General features: G+C 35.0%; 2 protein-coding genes across 3 annotated transcripts; both read left to right on the top strand.

Annotated features, from left to right (window-relative positions):
• The first annotated feature begins 704 nt into the window (after positions 1-704).
• On the top strand, positions 705-4722 carry LOC142524452 (uncharacterized). 2 transcript variants are annotated; one of them, XM_075628456.1, is made up of 8 exons: positions 705-741; positions 858-939; positions 1192-1322; positions 1553-1590; positions 1697-2469; positions 3298-3378; positions 3755-3817; positions 4406-4722. In XM_075628456.1, exons 2-8 carry the CDS (start codon positions 886-888, stop codon positions 4460-4462), a joined length of 1197 nt encoding a protein of 398 aa, XP_075484571.1. In that variant the 5' UTR covers positions 705-741; positions 858-885; the 3' UTR covers positions 4463-4722. The 2 variants fall into 2 exon arrangements, with proteins under 2 accessions (XP_075484571.1, XP_075484572.1); XM_075628457.1 differs by having other exon boundaries at positions 705-939.
• Positions 4723-15541: 10819 nt separating this feature from the next.
• LOC142525408 (UDP-glycosyltransferase 74B1) lies at positions 15542-17968 on the top strand. Its single transcript, XM_075629696.1, has 2 exons — positions 15542-16228; positions 16785-17968. Exons 1-2 carry the CDS (start codon positions 15581-15583, stop codon positions 17526-17528), a joined length of 1392 nt encoding a protein of 463 aa, XP_075485811.1. The 5' UTR covers positions 15542-15580; the 3' UTR covers positions 17529-17968.
• The last annotated feature ends 1207 nt before the right edge of the window (positions 17969-19175 follow it).

The raw sequence follows: 19175 nt of genomic DNA, 5'->3' as shown, positions 1-19175 counted from the left end.
ATGATTTAGACATTTCTAGCAAGTTCCGTGATTTTTTGATTTAGTACTTCAATTTAAATAAAAAAAATATTTATTTTATTATTTTTTATCAATAAAGAGAAATATTTATTTTATTATATTTTGATCAATAATTTAGCTGTGCATATAATTTATTTATTGACTTGTAATTTTAGTAAATATAATTTTAATATTAAATATTGAATTGTAGATAAAGAAAAAAAATATAAATTTAGTATATATTTATAAATATTTTGAAAATATATTATTTTTGTGTACAATTTATCAATTTATATATATATATATAGTTATATTATTCAATAACTAATAATTATATAATTTTTATACAAAGATTTAAGGGTAAAATCAATCTTTTTAGTTAGACTATATACCAACTAAATCATTTACGATAATTCATTTACTAATCTTTCAATTTATCAATAGTTCGAAAATCAAAATAAAATATAATGTCAAATTGGACATAAATAAATAAAAATGTCAGAGACATTTATATTATTATTATTATTATTATTATTATTATTATTAGTAATTAATAATTAATAATCAACATAGATTCCCAATTATTTAAATTATCTGTCTCCAATTATAATTTTCTTGTTTTTGAGTTACAATGCTAAAAATATAGCATCGTTCGAGGGGAATAATGCAATTTATCGAGTAAACTCATCACCTTAGTCGCTTTTCTTTCCTGTCAAGAACGCGACAACCGAAACCCTAATTGAGTTGAGCATTTTTATCGACAACAAAATCTCATTAAATTCTCCAAGTATAGTGTTTTTGGAGAGTGTATCTTTCGATTTTGAATTTGTTTTTCATTCCTGTTTGATTTTTCGAAGTAGGTTTTGGAAGCTTTTTGGTTTATCGGCAATGTCAGAGACTTCGAGGTCTCGGGTCACAATAACACTTGGACGCACTGGTCAGGTAGTAATTTGTTCAATACTTTCGAATGTCATAAATGATATCACGGATTTGCGCTGCCAAGATGGATGATGCCAGTATTTAGCCAAGTGAAGACTTTCTCATACTTTGATTGATTATTCATGTTACGCCGATTGGAAATTGTGTGAAAGATGCTGGATGTTTGTTCTTTCTTCCCGGATTTATGGGTTTTATGGACTTTTGCATTTTCTCAGTGATATTGCATCGTGTTCTTTTGTTGTGTGTATTTTGTAGGTGGTGAAAAGGGATGGGAGTTCATTTGATAGTGCTTATGCTGATGTACAGCCACATTCTGGAACCAAGCGATCAGTTAGAGAAAGGCTTGGAAATTACGTAGATTCGTCTGCACAGTTCAATAACAAGAGGTGTGTGAATTTTCTCCTTATCTATCAGTAGATACAGTGCTTAAATTAACTATTGATGTTCCTTAGTTCCGATATTATTGACCGACGAGACACTTTTTGTAGTTGTTTCGAATTTGTTGCCAGTGCTAATTTCGCTTTTAGCAAGAATAGGGACACTAAAAAACTGCAGATATTGTTGTAAAATGTTTGCTGGGCAGATACAAATTAATTTTTGTTATTATGCTTTGCAGAATGAGGGGAGATGGTGGAGCTATGATTGATGCTGATGGTAATTGGCTTCTTCTCGAATGGTTAAGATTCCTTGTTGTTGCTAAAGTTATTGCTAGAAAATAATATGATTTTCTTCATTGTTTCATATTTCGATTGGATAAAAGATATCCATCTAAGTAGAGATGATCTCCGCTACAAAATCATTCAAAAAAATATTCGCAAGCAAAGTCATAGCAGACTGCAGGATGGAGAAGATCTTCGCAACGTCCTCTCGAGGCCTGCACAATCTTCAACAAATAGTGTATCTTTATGGGAAAAGCTGCCTGAACCAAAGGACACTAGACCACGTTATTTGGAACCGAAAGATAGTAGACAGCACATTCCAGGCCCTATGGATGACAGACTGTTAATGTCAGCGTCCAGGAGTTTTAGCCAGCACTTACCATTACCTAAGGTTCAGCAACTTCTCAAACCTAGGGTACAACTTGTGCCCGATGCCAGAGAAAGTGGACGAATCAGTCTTGAGCCAAAGGATAGCAGACATCGTACGCTAGAGATTAGTCGTTCTAGTATGATATCTGATGTGCATGGCCCAAGAACTGCAAGTAATGTATCTAAGATGGAGCCAGGGATTTCTTCTTCTCCCTGGACTTTGGATCATTTAAGGCGAAGATCACCGCCCGAGGAAGCTTTGACGACTTCTAGAGGTCTTCCTGCACCTGTAAGAGATGAAGAATCAAAGGGAATATATGCTGTTAGAACATTGGGTGATACCAGGTCGAGTACACTTAAAGATGCTTTCGAGTTTTCAAGACCCACAAGTTCTTCATCGTACTTGGCGAAAATGGCTCCACCTGTTGGACCAATGAAGACCAGGGCGCCAATTGTCTCAACACATCCTTTACCTAGCAATCACGCACCGAATACTTCATATGTGGTACCGTGTACATAACATTTCTCGTCTTCTCCTGAGAATTTTTTTTTGTAGCGCTTCCCACAAAGCTGAGTTGTCTTAATTGATCTATTAATTGGTATACCACATGGTTGAGTGTGGTTGTCCGTGTGAAAGTTTGTCTTTACTGTTTATTTGTATCTTCGCATGTGAAGAAGACACTTGTTTGGATTCCATAAGATGAATGATTTATTAGATGTTTATGGTTTTCAAGAACTATGAGAAAAGTTGGTTTCTTCACCAGGGCGGAGATTATTTTTTGGCTTCTAGAATATTGGCTGCAATTCAGATCCACTGCACAATATACTTTGAATCTTTTAAAAAAGCATGGTTTTATCCAAATCCTATTTATGTGTCTAAGTTTAGATAGTTGCTGGGATGGCTGTTTCTGGGAACTTTAAAAAGTCGTAGTTTTTTCCCCAAGCTTTTATGATCTCAAAGCTTGCACCTGGGGGCATCTTATATTCTATATGACTTTATAATGTTAAAGAGTATTCTCCCTTTGACTGTATGATTGTATATGTGTTAAAAAGTTTCATTTCTCACAAATCAAGGATTACAAACAATTCTTTGCTGCATTTGATATTGAGCATATGTTCATATCAATGCTATGATGTCCTTATGGATGATTTATGATTCCGGGGAAATGAGTTCTCATCAAACTACGCTCACCTCACACTCACACATGATAAATCCTCCACAAACCAATTGGCAACTTCTGGTATTCAAGAAAAGTTTTAAGACGTGGTTGAACTTTGCAGCTTTACAAAGAAGGATTCCATATTTGTTTAATCATTATATTTATGCTTGCAGGTGGATGATCACACTACTGTTGACATCTTTCTGAGGTCACTGGGCCTTGAAAAGTTTGCCATTATTTTTAAGGCTGAGGAGGTGTGTAATCTTTGAAGATTTTAATTCTTCTTTCTTTTAATTAATGGCACACATGTTTTCTTTTACTTTCCAGAAGTCTTTATTTATTTTTAAGAACTAAAGAATCTGAAGAGAAATTATCATATTACAAGAATGATGAAGTACCAGGCTTTTATTTGCATTCACTCCTTATTTAGTTTTTAGGCTGAAGTAATTTATGTGATCCAGTCAATTAATTGACGACTTATTTTTTGGGTGCTCGGTGCTCTGCTCCATATATCATCCTAATCATTTTAATTTCTAATTTTTTTGCCATGCATTTTCTGTTCTGCCATACTTTTCATAAAATAGACGTGCTTCTATTCTCTATTACCTAAATAGAAGTTTCTTTCTGCAGGTGGATATGTATTCTTTGAAGCGGATGACTGACAGTGACCTTAAAGTGTTGGGAATACCCATGGTAATAGCTTTGTCAATATCTGATATTTCATGTCTTACTGCACATTGATCCATGGTAATTTTCAGATTTGTTGTGCATTCTTCCTCAGATTGTGCCATGTAGGTAGAAAGACGAGAGGCAGAGTGAATAGCAATTATCTGATGTAGACAGTGGTGTACCTAGAAAACGTACTATGGTTGTTCGTTAAATAACATTGCAGACCTTAGAGTGGGCGATTGTTCGCTCACAAATGAAAATATTTTCAAATTTGATTTATGATTTTTACTGAAAAAACAAGTATCAACCCTTTCTATCCATGAGACTTAATCACCCACATCTCTGAGACCCCACTGGTTTGCTCCCGTTAGTTACTGGGTGCATAAAAGCACATGGATTCCAAGTAAACCACTCTCTTATAAATATATAGCTTTCTTGTGGGTAAATGTCAGTTGTTAGAATCAACTAGTCTTCTAATTGTTTTGCTGGAAAAATAGAAATCCTTCAATTGTTGAAAGATGCATCTCATGAATCTAATTTTCAACCAAAATCATGTTTCTCTTAGGTCTATCTTTCGTATTTTCTTACTTATTGAAGGCTTTAAATTTGTAGGGACCAAGAAAGAAAATCATGCTTGCACTGCAACCTCGTCTCAGAAGGCCAGCATGATAGTTACTCTCGATGCAAATGAGATTTGTGTGAAGCAATTGCACCATTCTACGACTAAATACGATTTTTTAATGCAAATCTTGTCTTGATTTGCCCGTCAATCGTGTTGAAATTTACTATCCCTTTAAGACCATTTATTGAGGTTGATGATATAATCAAGAAAAGGTCGAACAATAACTGACTTGTCATGGTATCCGCGTTGCTAAAAGTGATTGTTTTGATTATAACTTCTTGTGACATGAAGAGTGTTTGCTTCTTAATGGTTGTTGCAAAAAGTGTTCTTTTGTAAATTCTGTTGCAATTTAGTCAAGTGTTGAAAATTAACCTTTTAAATTGATCGATACCGCGTCATAGTCGATCTTATCAATGATCAATGTAGATTGATGTAGAAGACCTTAAGATTGAATGATTTCCTCTGAAAAGGCAGTATACAATGCTCGCTTGGAAAGTGAAGTTCAAAAAATCAGTTGGTTTAGTGTATCATTTGAGGCAAATAGGAGTATAATAGCAAATGGCTCTTTCCTGTTGCTTGCAATGACAAATGGTTGGATATAAGTCGAGTTGAGCAGATTCATGTGAGCCTATTGAGGAGGTGGCTTGACCTTGGGACTGAAAGTTGGACCCAAAAGGTAAAGTCGAACCTACCTCTAAGGGCACTGTTTGAACTCATTCAACATCTGATACGTTGATAATTTTGACAGATAATTTCGTTGTATATTTTTGAATAAACCCAAATTGACTTCTCAAATAGGGAATAGATATGAATTTGAATTTTATTATATTTGAACCCAACAACAGTTCCTTTGAAACCATGGTTTTTTTATCTGATAAAAGAGTTACGATCAAGGCATATAGATCACCCAAACAAAAACAGAACCTTCAAAATGTTACCACAAACAGAAACTTCTGAAATATATTCCACTTGATAGTAACCACAAACAGAAACTTCATAAATTCTTTAATGAAAGAGGACCCGAAAACTGAATAGAGAATAAATTCATCTTACCATTTGAATAGAAGCTTGTGTTTGCCTCTTGCACGAGATAAAAAAAACAAATATAAGATAATACACAAATTTCTTCCATAGTGAAAATAAAAAAGAATAAGTTGCCGTTTGATTTGAATACTGGAAAATATATTGACTGTGCCCAAATAGAGATGGAAATTGAGAGATGCGAATGGATTTTGCGATTATGTGAAGTTTGACTGTTGTGATTGTATATAGTTCATTTCCCGTGTGCTGGGGTGGGCCATCTTGTGCATTTTCCCCTTTCTTTTGGCTCCTTTTGTACCTAGCAAATCCAAACAAGTGAAAGATTTATTGTATAATGAGTATATGAATAAAATGCTGAATAGAAAACTTGAAATTTCAGCTTTTCCTTTTCATTTTCCTTTTCCATTTCCATTTCCATTTTCAAATTTGATCTTATTATCCCAATGTCTTGTGATATTTATATTTGTAACTCCGTTGTTTTAGCATTAAGTGGGTTACGTATGTATACTTCATCTATGTTACCATTGTCGGCAATAGGTAGGGACAAATTTGCAGGCTTTGGAATTTCAAATCAAGGTTGGCAGAATTGTCTCAGGAAAAGTCACGTGGGAATAAATGAGAAGACGTGTGGTTAGCATTCGAACATTCAGACGGAAATATGAATACGCGTTTTTAACGCGTATTCACACGGACAAGGGGCTCTATAAATAGAGCTCCCCCCTTCATTCTGAAATCATCCATTCTTCGAGTTTTCTCTCATCTTATAAGCATTTGAGTGCTTAGTTCTATAATATTTGTGAGGTGTTTTGTTCTCCTGTATTAAGAGAGTGTGTGATCTCTTTGGAAACACAGTGAGTGAGTTGTACACCACAAAATATTATAGTGGAATTCTTTTCATCTTGCCCGTATTTTTACCCTAATAATTTTTAGAGATTTTCCACGTAAATCTCGGTGTCCAGTTTATTCTTTATTTTCGGGTTTTATTATCTCAAATTCCGCACGTGGGACCAACAAGTGGTATCAGAGCCTTGGTTTAAAATTTCTTAAAATTCTGAGTATGCTCTGTGGTTGCAGCCTAGATTGATCTTCCACATCAGAAAAGATTTTTTGAGATTTTTTATTTAAGGCGGGATTATTTTGTCATGTCTACTAAAATTGTTGTAGACATAATGACGGGAAGGTACGAGATAGCAAAATTCAATGGAAGAAATTTTATGCTATGGAAAATAAAGATACAAGCAGTTTTAAGAAAAGAGAATTGCTTGGCGGCTATTGGAGATATACCGGTGGAGATTACAGATGATGGAAAGTGGAATGAGATGAATGATAATGCTATTGTCAATTTACACTTGGCTATAGCAGACGAAGTTTTGTCAAGTATCTCTGAGATAAAAAAAAACCAAAGTTATCTGGGATACTCTGACAAAGATGTACGAGGTCAAGTCGCTACACAACATGATTTTCCTAAAGAGAAGGCTTTATACTTTTCGGATGGTGGAATCCTCATCGATGACCGACCATATCAATACACTAAATACTATATTTGCTCAACTCACTTCCATGGGGCATAAAATAGGGGAAAATGAACGTGCGGAGCTTCTACTTCAAAGTCTACCAGATTCATATGATCAACTTATCATCAACATTACCAACAATATTCTTATGGGCTTTCTAAAATTCGACGATGTCTTAACTGCGGTTCTCGGAGAAGAAAGCCGGCGCAAGAATAAAGAAGATAGGTTGGTAACTTCGAAGCAGGCAGAGGCTTTACCGATGATAAGAGGAAGATTCATGGACCATGACTCTAGTGGGAGTCAAAGACGAGGTAGATCAAAGTCAAGAAGTAAGAAGAAAAATATTTACTGCTTTAAATGTGGCGGCAAAGGGCACTTCAAGAAAGAATGTACGAGTATCGATAAAAGTTCTCAAGGAAATGTGGCCAGTACTTCAGGCAGTGGTGAAATATTATTCAGCGAAGCAGCAACAGTTGCAGAAGGCAGACACAAATTTTGTGACACATGGATTATGGATTCAGGAGCGACGTGTCACATGACGTCTCGGAGAGAATGGTTTGATCATTATGAACCAGTCTCAGGAGGATCTGTATTCATGGGAAATGATCATGTCTTGGAAATCGCTGGGGTCGGTACTGTCAAAATTAAAATGTTTGATGGCACCATTCGCACCATACATGAGGTACGACATGTGAAAGGACTGACGAAAAATCTTTTGACCTTGGGGCAATTGGATGACATCGAATGCAAAACTCGAATCGAGAACGTGATCATGAAAATTGTGAAGGGTGCACTTGTGGTTATGAAGGCGGAAAAGGTTGCTGCAAATCTGTATGTACTTTTGGGAGAAACACACAAAGAGGCAAAATTATCTGTTGCATCAATTGGTTCAGGAGAAGAATTAACAGTTATGGCGTAGAAAGCTCGGGCATATGTTCGAACGAGGGTTGAAAATTCTCTCATAATGGAAGCTGCTGCCGGAACTTACAAAAGTGTCACTACCTTTTTGTGAGCACTGTGTTACCACTAAACAACACATATTAAAGTTTGGCACTTCTACTGCCAGGAGCAAAAGCATATTGAAGTTGATTCATTCGGATGTTTGGCAAGCACCGGTTGTATCCCTAGGAGGAGCGAAATACTTTGTCTCGTTCATTGATGATTTCTCTAGGAGATGTTGGGTGTATCCAATCAAGAAGAAATCAGATGTTTTCCAGATCTTCAAAGATTTCAAAGCGCGGGTTGAACTTGATTCAGAAAAGAAAATCAAGTGTCTGAGGACTGACACTGGAGGGGAATATACCAGTGACGAGTTTGATGCATTTTGTCAACATGGAAGGCATCAATTTCACGACGGCTTACACACCTCAACAGAATGGAGTGGCGGAGCGGATGAACAGAACCTTGTTGGATAGAACAAGAGCTATGTTGAGGACTGCGGGTCTAGAAAAGTCATTTTGGGCGGAAGCAGTCAAAACGCTTGTTATATTATCAATCATTCTCCTTCAGTGGCGATTGATCTGAAGACTCCGATGGAGATGTGGACTGGGAAGCCAACAGATTATTCTCATTTGCATATATTTGAAATTCATGTGTACGTTCTGTACAATGAGCAAGAAAGATCGAAGTTGGATTCGAAATCCAGAAAATGTATCTTCTTGGGTTATGCTGATGGAGTAAAGGGGTTTCGCTTGTGGGATCCTACTGTTCACAAGCTTGTCATCAGTAGGGATGTTATCTTCGAGGAAGATAAAGTAAAGGAAGATAAATGCACATTGAATTCAGAAACTACTATATTTCTGGTGGAAAATAAGACGGACGAAGGTCAGGTTTCTTGTGAAGCAGTACCAGAGCACGAAGAACAAGAGCATGTTGAGTCTGAGGTTTCCAATGTGAGGCAGTCAACTCGAGACAGAAGACCACCAGGTTGGCTTTCAGATTATATCACTGAAAGCAATATTGCATATTGTCTATTATCAGAGGATGGTGAGCCATCGAGTTTCCACGAGGCTACTCAAAGCTCGGATGTATCCTTGTGGATGATAGCAATGCAAGAAGAGTTGGAGGCAATAGACAAGAATAAAACTTGGGATCTTGTTACACTACCACAAGGAAGGAAATCCATTGGTAACAAATGGGTCTATAAGATCAAGCGTGATGGCAATAACCAAGTGGAGCGGTATCGAGCTAGATTGGTGGTAAAAAGATATGCTCAGAAAGAAGGCATTGACTTCAATGAGATATTTTCTCCTGTGGTTCGGCTTACAACAGTCAGAGTAGTGTTGATATTATGTGCGGTGTTTGAACTACATCTAGAACAACTAGATGTGAAAACAACATTTCTTCATGGAGATCTTGAAGAAGAAATCTATATGCTCCAGCCAGAAGGTTTTGCGGAAAAAGGCAAAGAGAACTTGGTTTGCAGTTTGAACAAATCTCTGTACGATCTCAAACAGGCGCCGAGGTATTGGTACAAGAGATTCGATTCCTATATCATGAGCCTTGGATACAACAGATTGAGTGCAAACCCTTGTACGTATTTCAAGAGGTTTGGTGATGATTATATCATTTTGCTGTTGTATGTGGGCGACATGTTGGTAGCAGGCCCCAACAAAGATCAGGTCCAAGGATTGAATGTACAGTTGGCTAGGGAATTTGATATGAAGGACTTGGGACCAAACAACAAGATTCTAGGGATGCAAGTTCACCGAGACAGAAGTAACAGAAAAATTTAGCTTTCCCAGGAAAATTATTTGAAGAAAATCTTGCAACGCTTCAACATGCAAGATAGTAAGCCAATCTCGACCCATCTTCATGTTAACTTCAAGTTATCCTCCGAGATGTGTCCTAGCAGTGAAGCAGAGAGGATGGAGATGTCTCGAGTACCCTATGCATCAGCAGTGGGAAGTTTGATGTTCGATATGATCTGTACAAGACCAGACATTGCTCAAGCAGTGGGAGCAGTTAGTCGGTATATAGCGAATCCTGGACGAGAGCATTGGAGCAATGTTAAGAGGATTCTTAGATACATTAAGGGTACCTCGAATGCTGCATTATGTTATGGAGGATAGGATTTTATACTCAGAGGTTATGTCGATTCAGATTATGCAGGTGATCCTGATAAGAGGAAATCTACTACTGGTTATGTGTTTACGCTTGCAGGGGGAACAGTAAGCTGGGTTTCAAAACTGCAGATAGTTGTGGCATTATCTACAACAGAGGCAGAATACATGGCAGCTACTCAAGCTTGCAAGGAGGCAATATGGATTAAAAGGTTATTGGAGGAGATCGAACACAAACAAGAGAATGTTCCTTTGTTTTGTGACAGTCAGAGTGCCTTGCACATCGCAAGGAATCCAGCCTTTCCTTCCAGGACGAAACACATTAGAGTACAATTTCAGTTTGTGCGAGAAGTAGTAGAGGAAGGAAGCGTGGATATGCATAAGATCCATACAAAGGATAACATAGCTGATTTTCTGACCAAGCCAATAAACACTGATAAGTTTGAGTAATGTAGATCCTCAAGTGGTCTAGCGGAAACGTAAGCAGCAGGGAATGGCGAGATTGAAAAGATGTGTGGAGATGTGTTTGATTATCAATCAAATCTCCAAGTGGGAGAAATGTCGGCAATAGGTAGGGACAAATTTGCAGGCTTTGGAATTTCAAACCAAGGTTGGCAGAATTGTCTCAGGAAAAGTCACGTGGGAATAAATGAGAAGTGGCATGGTTAGCATTCAAACACTCAGACGGAAATATGAATACGCGTTTTTAACACGTATTCACACGGACAAGGGGCTCTATAAATAGAGCTCCCCCTTCATTCTGAAATCATCCATTCTTCGAGTTTTCTCTCATCTTATAAGCATTTGAGTGCTTAGTTTTATAATATTTGTGAGGTGTTTTGTTCTCCTGTATTAAGAAAGTGTGTGATCTCTTTGGAAACACAGTGAGTGAGTTGTACACCACAAAATATTATAGTGGAATTCTTTTCATCTTGCCCGTGATTTTTACTCTAATAATTTTTAGAGGTTTTCCACGTAAATCTCGGTGTCCAATTTATTCTTTATTTTCGGGTTTTATTATCTCAAATTCCGCACGTGGGACCAACAACCATCACTTGGAATATCATCACACGATGTCTCATCATCTGCACTCAAATTCTGGACAAGGTTGGAGATTTCATCTTTCGTAGTGTCAATCAATCTGTATAATCTTTTTCTCGCATCTTCATGAGGCTTGCTCAATTGAGTCAGATCATACATCGATCTCATTATCTGGTTGACAAACACCATCTCAGATACATGACCGCCGCCGCCGCCACTATTTTGAAAATCGGGGTTAAATTTATGTCTTTTGTTTTTCATCAATCTCTTCAAAATATAACATCTGCGTAAAACAGTGACATCTATACAATTAAACACCATCATAACATGTTTACACAAATCTCCATTGTCTCAAACTTATGACATATGCACTTTATTTCATAATTCTGCTTATTGAACACCACGTGTCGAATCTTTGAGTTTTCATCATGAGATTTTACTTTGATCTCAATCTAATTCCAATCATTATCAAAACAAGATGGTGGTTCAACATATTTGCAATTCAAGGAATTTGCCAATTCAATTTCAAGTAACTTGTATATGGAAATTGTGTAAACATCAACAACTTGAATCAACAATGGATGATTCTTCAAAATCTGCAAAAGCTTGTCACGACGACGACGAGTATCCTTAGTCTTCTCCTTTACCGGCCAATTATTTTGAATCTTTGTATAATTCAACACAAATTCATACAAAGAATTCATTTTACTAATTGTTTTTTTAAACCATGTTTGTGACCTCACTCATCAGTGTAACCAAAATTCTCACACTAAACCTTTCATTGCTAAAAGCATAAACCCATTTTTTTCTAATACTATACATCTCATTCGACCATTTATGATCATTCAAATTATATCTATCAATTTCATATTTCCAAATGACCTCAAATTCAGCTTCAGATTCACAATAAGTCGTGCATTTATACCACAATATTTTGAAATTTGAATTGTCATTTAAACTCCCAAAGTATGAAATATTTTGATTTATATGTCATTGACATAAAAGATGATGTGAATGTGAAAAAAATGTTTCAGTGGCATTCATCATGGATTGAAATTGGTCCGAAAAAATAGTTTGAGGTTGCTTCTCATTCATACAATCAATAAATGTTGTAAACAACCACTCAAAAGAACTTTCAGTCTCATCTGACATAAACATTAAGCCAAACATCACATTCTGAATATGGTGATTTATACCAACAAATATACTTATTTTTCCTATAGGTTCTATCAATCAACATCACATCACTAAAATGTTCATAATCAACCACACATTTCTAGTCCCTAAAGAAAAAGTTCACTAATCTATCGTCATCATCCAATTGCACATTCAAAATAAATTAATTCTCCTTACTCGTTTTATCTATAAAATATTGAATTGCATCTTCATTCTCGACTTCGATATGTTTTTTCAGCCAACTCATATGGTCATATGCATCATTTCTGATAAACCCTAAATTTTTTTGCATACATGCTTCATTTTTCATAAAAAAAAAACAATATTAAAGACAAATATTTCAGCATTTACCATAGTTTCAAGAGTAGATTTTTTTGGCATGTGATATATTGCGTGCTGAACTTAACAAGTGAGTTTGATCAAGTGCAAATATCTTATGGTTATGCTCCTCCAAACATATTTTATCAATAAAATTTTAAAATATTGGTTTGAGATATTAAATATATGGAGACAATTGAAGAAAATATTTGTTTGAATATGTTTTACGATTTGTTGAAGATACTGATGAATATATTGGAAGATATTCTCTTGAAGACTAATTAGGTTCGTTTACGAGTCAGTCAGATCTTTTCTACGTTGATCTACACAAGTAATCCAAGCAATTACATTTTTTGACTACATTAGCTTGCGTTTCAAACTTGTGATTTTAGTATCATTCAGCTGCAAGATGCAAATTTGTTGTAGATAGATAGAACACAATAAAATTAAAATTTGAATTTGGATTTAATATTATATAACTCGAAACATCAACCTAAATGTAGGAATATGTGATACTTTTTGAAATATTTTCTTTACGAGCCGCATCCTTTGAAATCTCGCTTTCAAAAATAAATAACTGGAGAATCCAACTGGGACACTTGACGACTTACCACCGAGGGGCATTTATTTTTTGGAATCCACTCTATTGACGTACCATAAATTGAATTCAACCGACGAAAAAAAAACAAAAAAAATTTTAAATTAATTTTTTTAAAATTATATATGTTGGAAACTGACAATGAAACAAAATCCAAAATTACAGGAAATAAATGTGAATACATGTAAAACAAAACAGTATTACATAAATTGATAATTAATTTAATAAAATCGACAATTAACTAAATTCCGCCTGAAATTGATAAACTTCATACTTAAATCTTATTATGTCAAACCTTGTCAAAACGGGTTAGCAGAATGAGTGGCTCACCATTTGGACATGTTGGGATATTGCCAACACAACCCACTAATTTTTATTTATATTTGACGGGTCAGACGAGCCTACAACTCATCATTTGCTCGCCCCACCATTTGGGCGAGTTAGGAAATCGCCTATCCAACCTGTCTATTTGGTGGATGAGCCAACCCAAATATAAACCGGTAGCGGCTAGGAAAAAAATTGTAGCAATATAATTATAGATTGACAAAATAATTGTAGTAACAAAATAATGAAACAAATATATCGAAGTCTATTACAAAGTATAATTCCTTAAAACATATTCGTAACTTCCACGTGCTGTTTGTGATCGGCACATACGTCAGTTTCCTGCTAATTAAGCACAAAATCACTACTTTGGAGAACTCAAATCGTACATTCATTGATAACCAAAACTTAACAGATGTTAAATAAAAAGCTAACAATATGAAATGTAAGATAATGAGTAATTGAAATCTTTATCGTGTGTGGATTCTGAAAATGAAAACACTATTTATAATTTTGTAGGCTTCAAAAACCACATCAAAAGTCATACAAAATTCATTTTGAAATCTAAAACATAATTACTCTTATTATTAACTCAAAAATGTGAAAAGCCAGATTTCCTCACACATTCATAAATAACAAATTTTCATTCCAATTTAATTTTCAAAATTCCATTTTTCAAAATAAAATAAAAACAAACCAGATACTTAATTACTTTTACTTCCAAACATGTCCTTTATATGAAGGGGGCTTGGCGGATTCGCAGAAGTGAGGCCTAAAATGATGACGCAAAAATATAATCCTATTAATTAATATAAGATAACAAATTCTCAAGCAATCGAAAAGAAGAAAAATATTCAATTTCAGAAAAAGAAAAGAAAAGAGAGCAGTAATTCATGGTTTCTTCTTCTCGTAAGATAATTCTAGCTGCCCTTTTACTCTTCTTCTTGGCTCATGTGATTTTGAAACTTAATCACATCATATATTCTAAAAACATCTCCAACACAAGCATCAAAATAGCATTTCTCTCCAATGGAGCTGTGCTATTTGCAAAATAGTGCAGCTCCATTTCCCTCTGCGCCAAAATTTTCTTTATAATAATTTTTTAAAATAATATTATAATTAAACATCTAACATACAAATTTATTGAATAATATTTAAACATTCAAGTACACAGTTAGAAATGAATATTGCTTTTTAGAGTAATATTTGAAGTAGATGGATTGAGATGAATATTGTATTTGGTACAGAAATTGCACTATTTTAAAGTAGAGTTGCTTTAAAATAGAGTTTTTGGTTGGAGATGGCCCAAGTACATTGCAATTTTAGATACTTCATATATCGTCTTGCCAGAGGATGAATTTTTGTCGAAAAATTCTCGAAAAAAAATTAATAGGCCGTCCATTGAATTTTAATCAAAATCTTTATGCTCAAGTATTTTTAAATGAAAAAGAGAAGGGCCAGATGGATAACAAGCAAAAGTTAATTAAATCTAAATGTTAAATGTTGCACATATAAGTACAATCAGCAATCTTCAACTCGTTTTAATATGAATTGATGGACACATGTATTAATTCTTTTTTAAAAAAACATTCTCTTTTTTTATTATACCCACGTGTATTTGTCAAGTGCAAATCAAGAAAAAGACATCTACCATCGATTGAATGGGTTTGCAAGTTAAGGTTAAAGAAAGATGTGAAAATCCAAATGAGATATCTAACATCTATTGAATGGGTTTGCAAAGTTAAAAAGATTAAAGTTTTGGGATATTAAAAATATATGCTACATAATTTCAATTAAGAAAAAAAAAATTCAAACACAAAATCCGATTTGCAATCCGCGTTCGAACTGGACGGTTGCTGAGATATTTTGTTTTCATTCGGCGGGACTAATAATGCTTACGTCACTTGGCTGATGCAATGGGTTTCGTAAAGTTTCTGACGTCAGGCATGACGTCGCAACCATGACATAATAGCGTTTCGTAGTATTGGGCCCACTACTGACAAGTGTGATGATATCTTTATGTTGGTGAGCCTATATAAATTGAGGTTTTCATTTGATTTTTACCAAACTAAATTGCTAGTGAATTAAGAAATGGAAGAAATGCAAACGAGAACTCCCCATATAGTAGTCCTCCCGTACCCCGGCCAAGGCCACATAAATCCCCTCCTCCAATTCGCCAAACGCCTCGCCTCAAAGGGCGTCAAGGCCACCGTAGCTACCACCCACTACACCGTCAAATCCATCCAAGCCGCCGGTATCGCGGTGGAGCCGATCTCCGATGGGTTTGACCAAGGTGGCTTCACTCAAGCACAAAATGAAGATTCTTACCTCAAGTCATTCAAAGACAATGGGGCCAAAACGCTTTCACAACTCATCCAAAAGTACCGAGACACTAGCCTCCCTATAACTTGCATAATCTACGACTCGTTTTTACCATGGGCTCTTGACGTAGCCCAGCAACATGGCATACTGGGCGCGTCGTTTTTCACAAACTCGGCCGCTGTCTGCGCCATTTTTTGCCACATACACAATGGTGCGCTAGCGTTACCCGTGAATGTCGAAGACGACGAGCCTTTGGTGCTTCCCGGTTTGCCGCCATTGAAGGCGTGCGATGTGCCTGGTTTCATCAAGGCACCCGAAAGCTACCCCGCTTACCTGGCTATGAAATTGAGTCAGTTCTCCAACTTGGAGAAGGCAGATTTTGTTTTTGCCAACTCGTTCCAAGAATTGGAAGGCAAGGTGCATTAATTTTTTTTACTCTTCATCATTTTCTTACTTAAAAATTCATCACAGAGCCACACCCGACTTTTAAAAGCTATTTTTTATATTAACGATTTCAAATTAATTGCTGCTGTTTCTAAATATATTTTAAGTAGACTTTTTCATCCGGTGTTCTGACATATGAGTCTTCCTAAAATAGTATGACATATCCGGTCAATGTAATATAATATATTAACAATGTTGATGGAGTAGATCTCTTTTGAGACGGTCTCACGAATTTTTATCTGTGAGACGGGTTAATCTCAACGATATTCACAATAAAAATTAATATTCTTAGTGTAAAAAGTAATATTTTTTCATGAATGACCCAAACAAGATATATGTCTCACAAAATGCATCTCGTGAAATAGTATCACGGGAATTGTTTTCATGTTGATGATTTGTATCACCTTTTCTTCTATAATAATATCTTTACAAAAGCCACATTATACTAGTCTCTGATCTCTCTTTCCTACCCAGCTTGCAATTAATAATCACCGGCCATCTGTTTTTTTTTTCTTTTTTTAAATAAAAGGAGGCGAAAAGTGTAGCAAAGTCATGGCCAGCCAAACTCGTAGGACCAATGGTACCATCCTACTACCTAGACGGAAGGATCGAAGGAGACAAAGGCTACGGAGCCAGCCTATGGAAACCACTAAGTGGGCACTGCACAAAATGGCTCGCAACCAAACCACCGAGATCAGTCGCATACATATCCTTCGGCAGCATGGTTGAATTAACCTCGAAACAAACCGAAGAAATAGCATACGCACTAATGCGTAGCAACGTACAATTCCTATGGGTCTTAAGAGACACCGAACGCCACAAACTTCCGACACAGTTCGTCGACGCCACCGAACATAGAGGGCTAGTCGTGTCATGGTGCAACCAGCTCGAAGTTCTGGCGAATGGAGCCGTCGGTTGCTTTGTGACGCACTGCGGATGGAACTCGACGGTTGAAGGGCTGTCGTTAGGCGTCCCGATGGTGGCTATCCCGCAGTGGTCGGATCAAATGACTGATGCAAAATTTATAGAGGAGGTGTGGGGGGTGGGGGTCAGGTGTAGAGAGGATGAGTTTGGTGTAGTCAAGAGTGAAGAGTTTTTGTTTTGCTTGAAAGAGGTGATGGAAGGGAAGAAAAGTGAGGTTGTGAGGAGAAATGCTAGAAAATGGAGAGATTTGGCCAAGGGGGCTGTTGGTGGAGAGGGGAGCTCGGATAAATGTATTGATGAATTTGTGACAAGATTGAAGATCGCTGAGAACAGAAGGGAGAAAGAGTAACAATTTTTTCAAAAAAGGGATGCTAAATTAATAGTTTATGATTTATTGTTCTTTCCTTCCATGGATTTTGATCCTTTGTTGTGCTAAAACACAGGATTATGTGACGTGCGTTTTTTACATGAGATGATCAGCTGATCATCTGATGGACCTCAGATAATTTTAAAATTTTCGGATGTAACAAGATGATCGGCCGATCATCTGGTGTAAAAAAAAATAAAAACACATATTAAGCTACAGCAGAAGATCCAAATCCTTCTTTTCATATATTTCTAATACCATAGTATTTGTGGATTTTGTGAGTATTTAGTATAGGTATTGATAATTAAAAAAATTATTATTTGTAAATATAGTTTTATATACATATGTTTGATTCATAATAAATTATCGCTTTCTTTAGATATACGATTCAAAATTTTGAAATCGCTAATGTCATTGTTTGCACGTAACGTGTTACATAGACAACATGCGTGTCTTCGGTTTATATTTTAGTGCGTCGATATATGATTTGTTTGTTTGTACGATTTTTGTAATTAATTTTATTTATATCAAATAAATATTTTCACAATCAGATCAATAATGTAATCGTTTTATCATAGAAAATGATTTCGGTTGAACCACTTATTGAACCGATGGTTAGAGTAGAAAGCTGTTATATTATATAAAATAATAATATAATATAATAAATAATATATTTTAAATTCTAAATATAAATGTGTATATATAAATAATAAATAAAATATATTTATCCAAGTTTAAAATTTAAATAATAAACATATAATCTAATATAATTATACATATATTTTTTTAAAAAATAAATAAATCAAAATAAGATCTAATATTAGTAAATAATATTTTTAAAAAACATCAAAATCAAAATAATCATATATATAACCAAAAAATAAAATTTTAAATATAAAAAATAATATCTTTAAAGAAAAATAAAAAACCGATTTTTACAAAAATTAAAATGTGCGAATCCGTCATACCAATTTTTGGTCGATTTTGATCGATTTTGGCCGATTTTGACCGTTCGACAAGTCAAACGATTTTTTCGCACAATGTCTTGTCAATCCGGCCGATTCGAATACAATGTTTCAAATAAAGATAATATCATAATCATTAAATTAATGTCGAACTATAATTTCTAATAATAAAATGAAATAAAACTCAGACTAAAATATCAATTTTGTTGAAAATAATATATTTGAATGTTGAACAAGTAATAGTTTAATATTTGAATGTTGAAAATAAGAGTTGTAAAAATTAGAAATTTGTGTGTGATGATGTAGATAATGATGTATTTTATTTTTTGGATTATTATCCAAAGAAATTCTATAAATAGCATCACCATTTGTGAAGAAATTCACAATTGAGTAGAGAAAAAAATATTAAAAAGTGTGTAGTTTGGTAAATTTTGAAAGTTTGAGATTTTTACTTTTTACCATAAATTTTTACTTTTTCACAACACGTTATCAGCACGAAGTCCTCCATATTTTTCCAAGCTCCAAAAGTCCTCCATATTTTTCCAAGCTCCAAAACAGAAGAAAAAGGTAACAAAAGTAATAATATTTATTTTATTGTTTATTTATTTATTGTGTATATATTTAATATATAATATAATGTTATTCAGAAATAATAAAAATAAAT

Source organism: Primulina tabacum, chromosome 14 (genome assembly GCF_025594145.1).
Source record: "Primulina tabacum isolate GXHZ01 chromosome 14, ASM2559414v2, whole genome shotgun sequence".
In the NCBI taxonomy this organism is placed as follows: Eukaryota; Viridiplantae; Streptophyta; class Magnoliopsida; order Lamiales; family Gesneriaceae; genus Primulina; species Primulina tabacum.
Note: the sequence above shows the minus strand (reverse complement) of the source record. Positions and strands in the feature narration are given on the sequence as shown.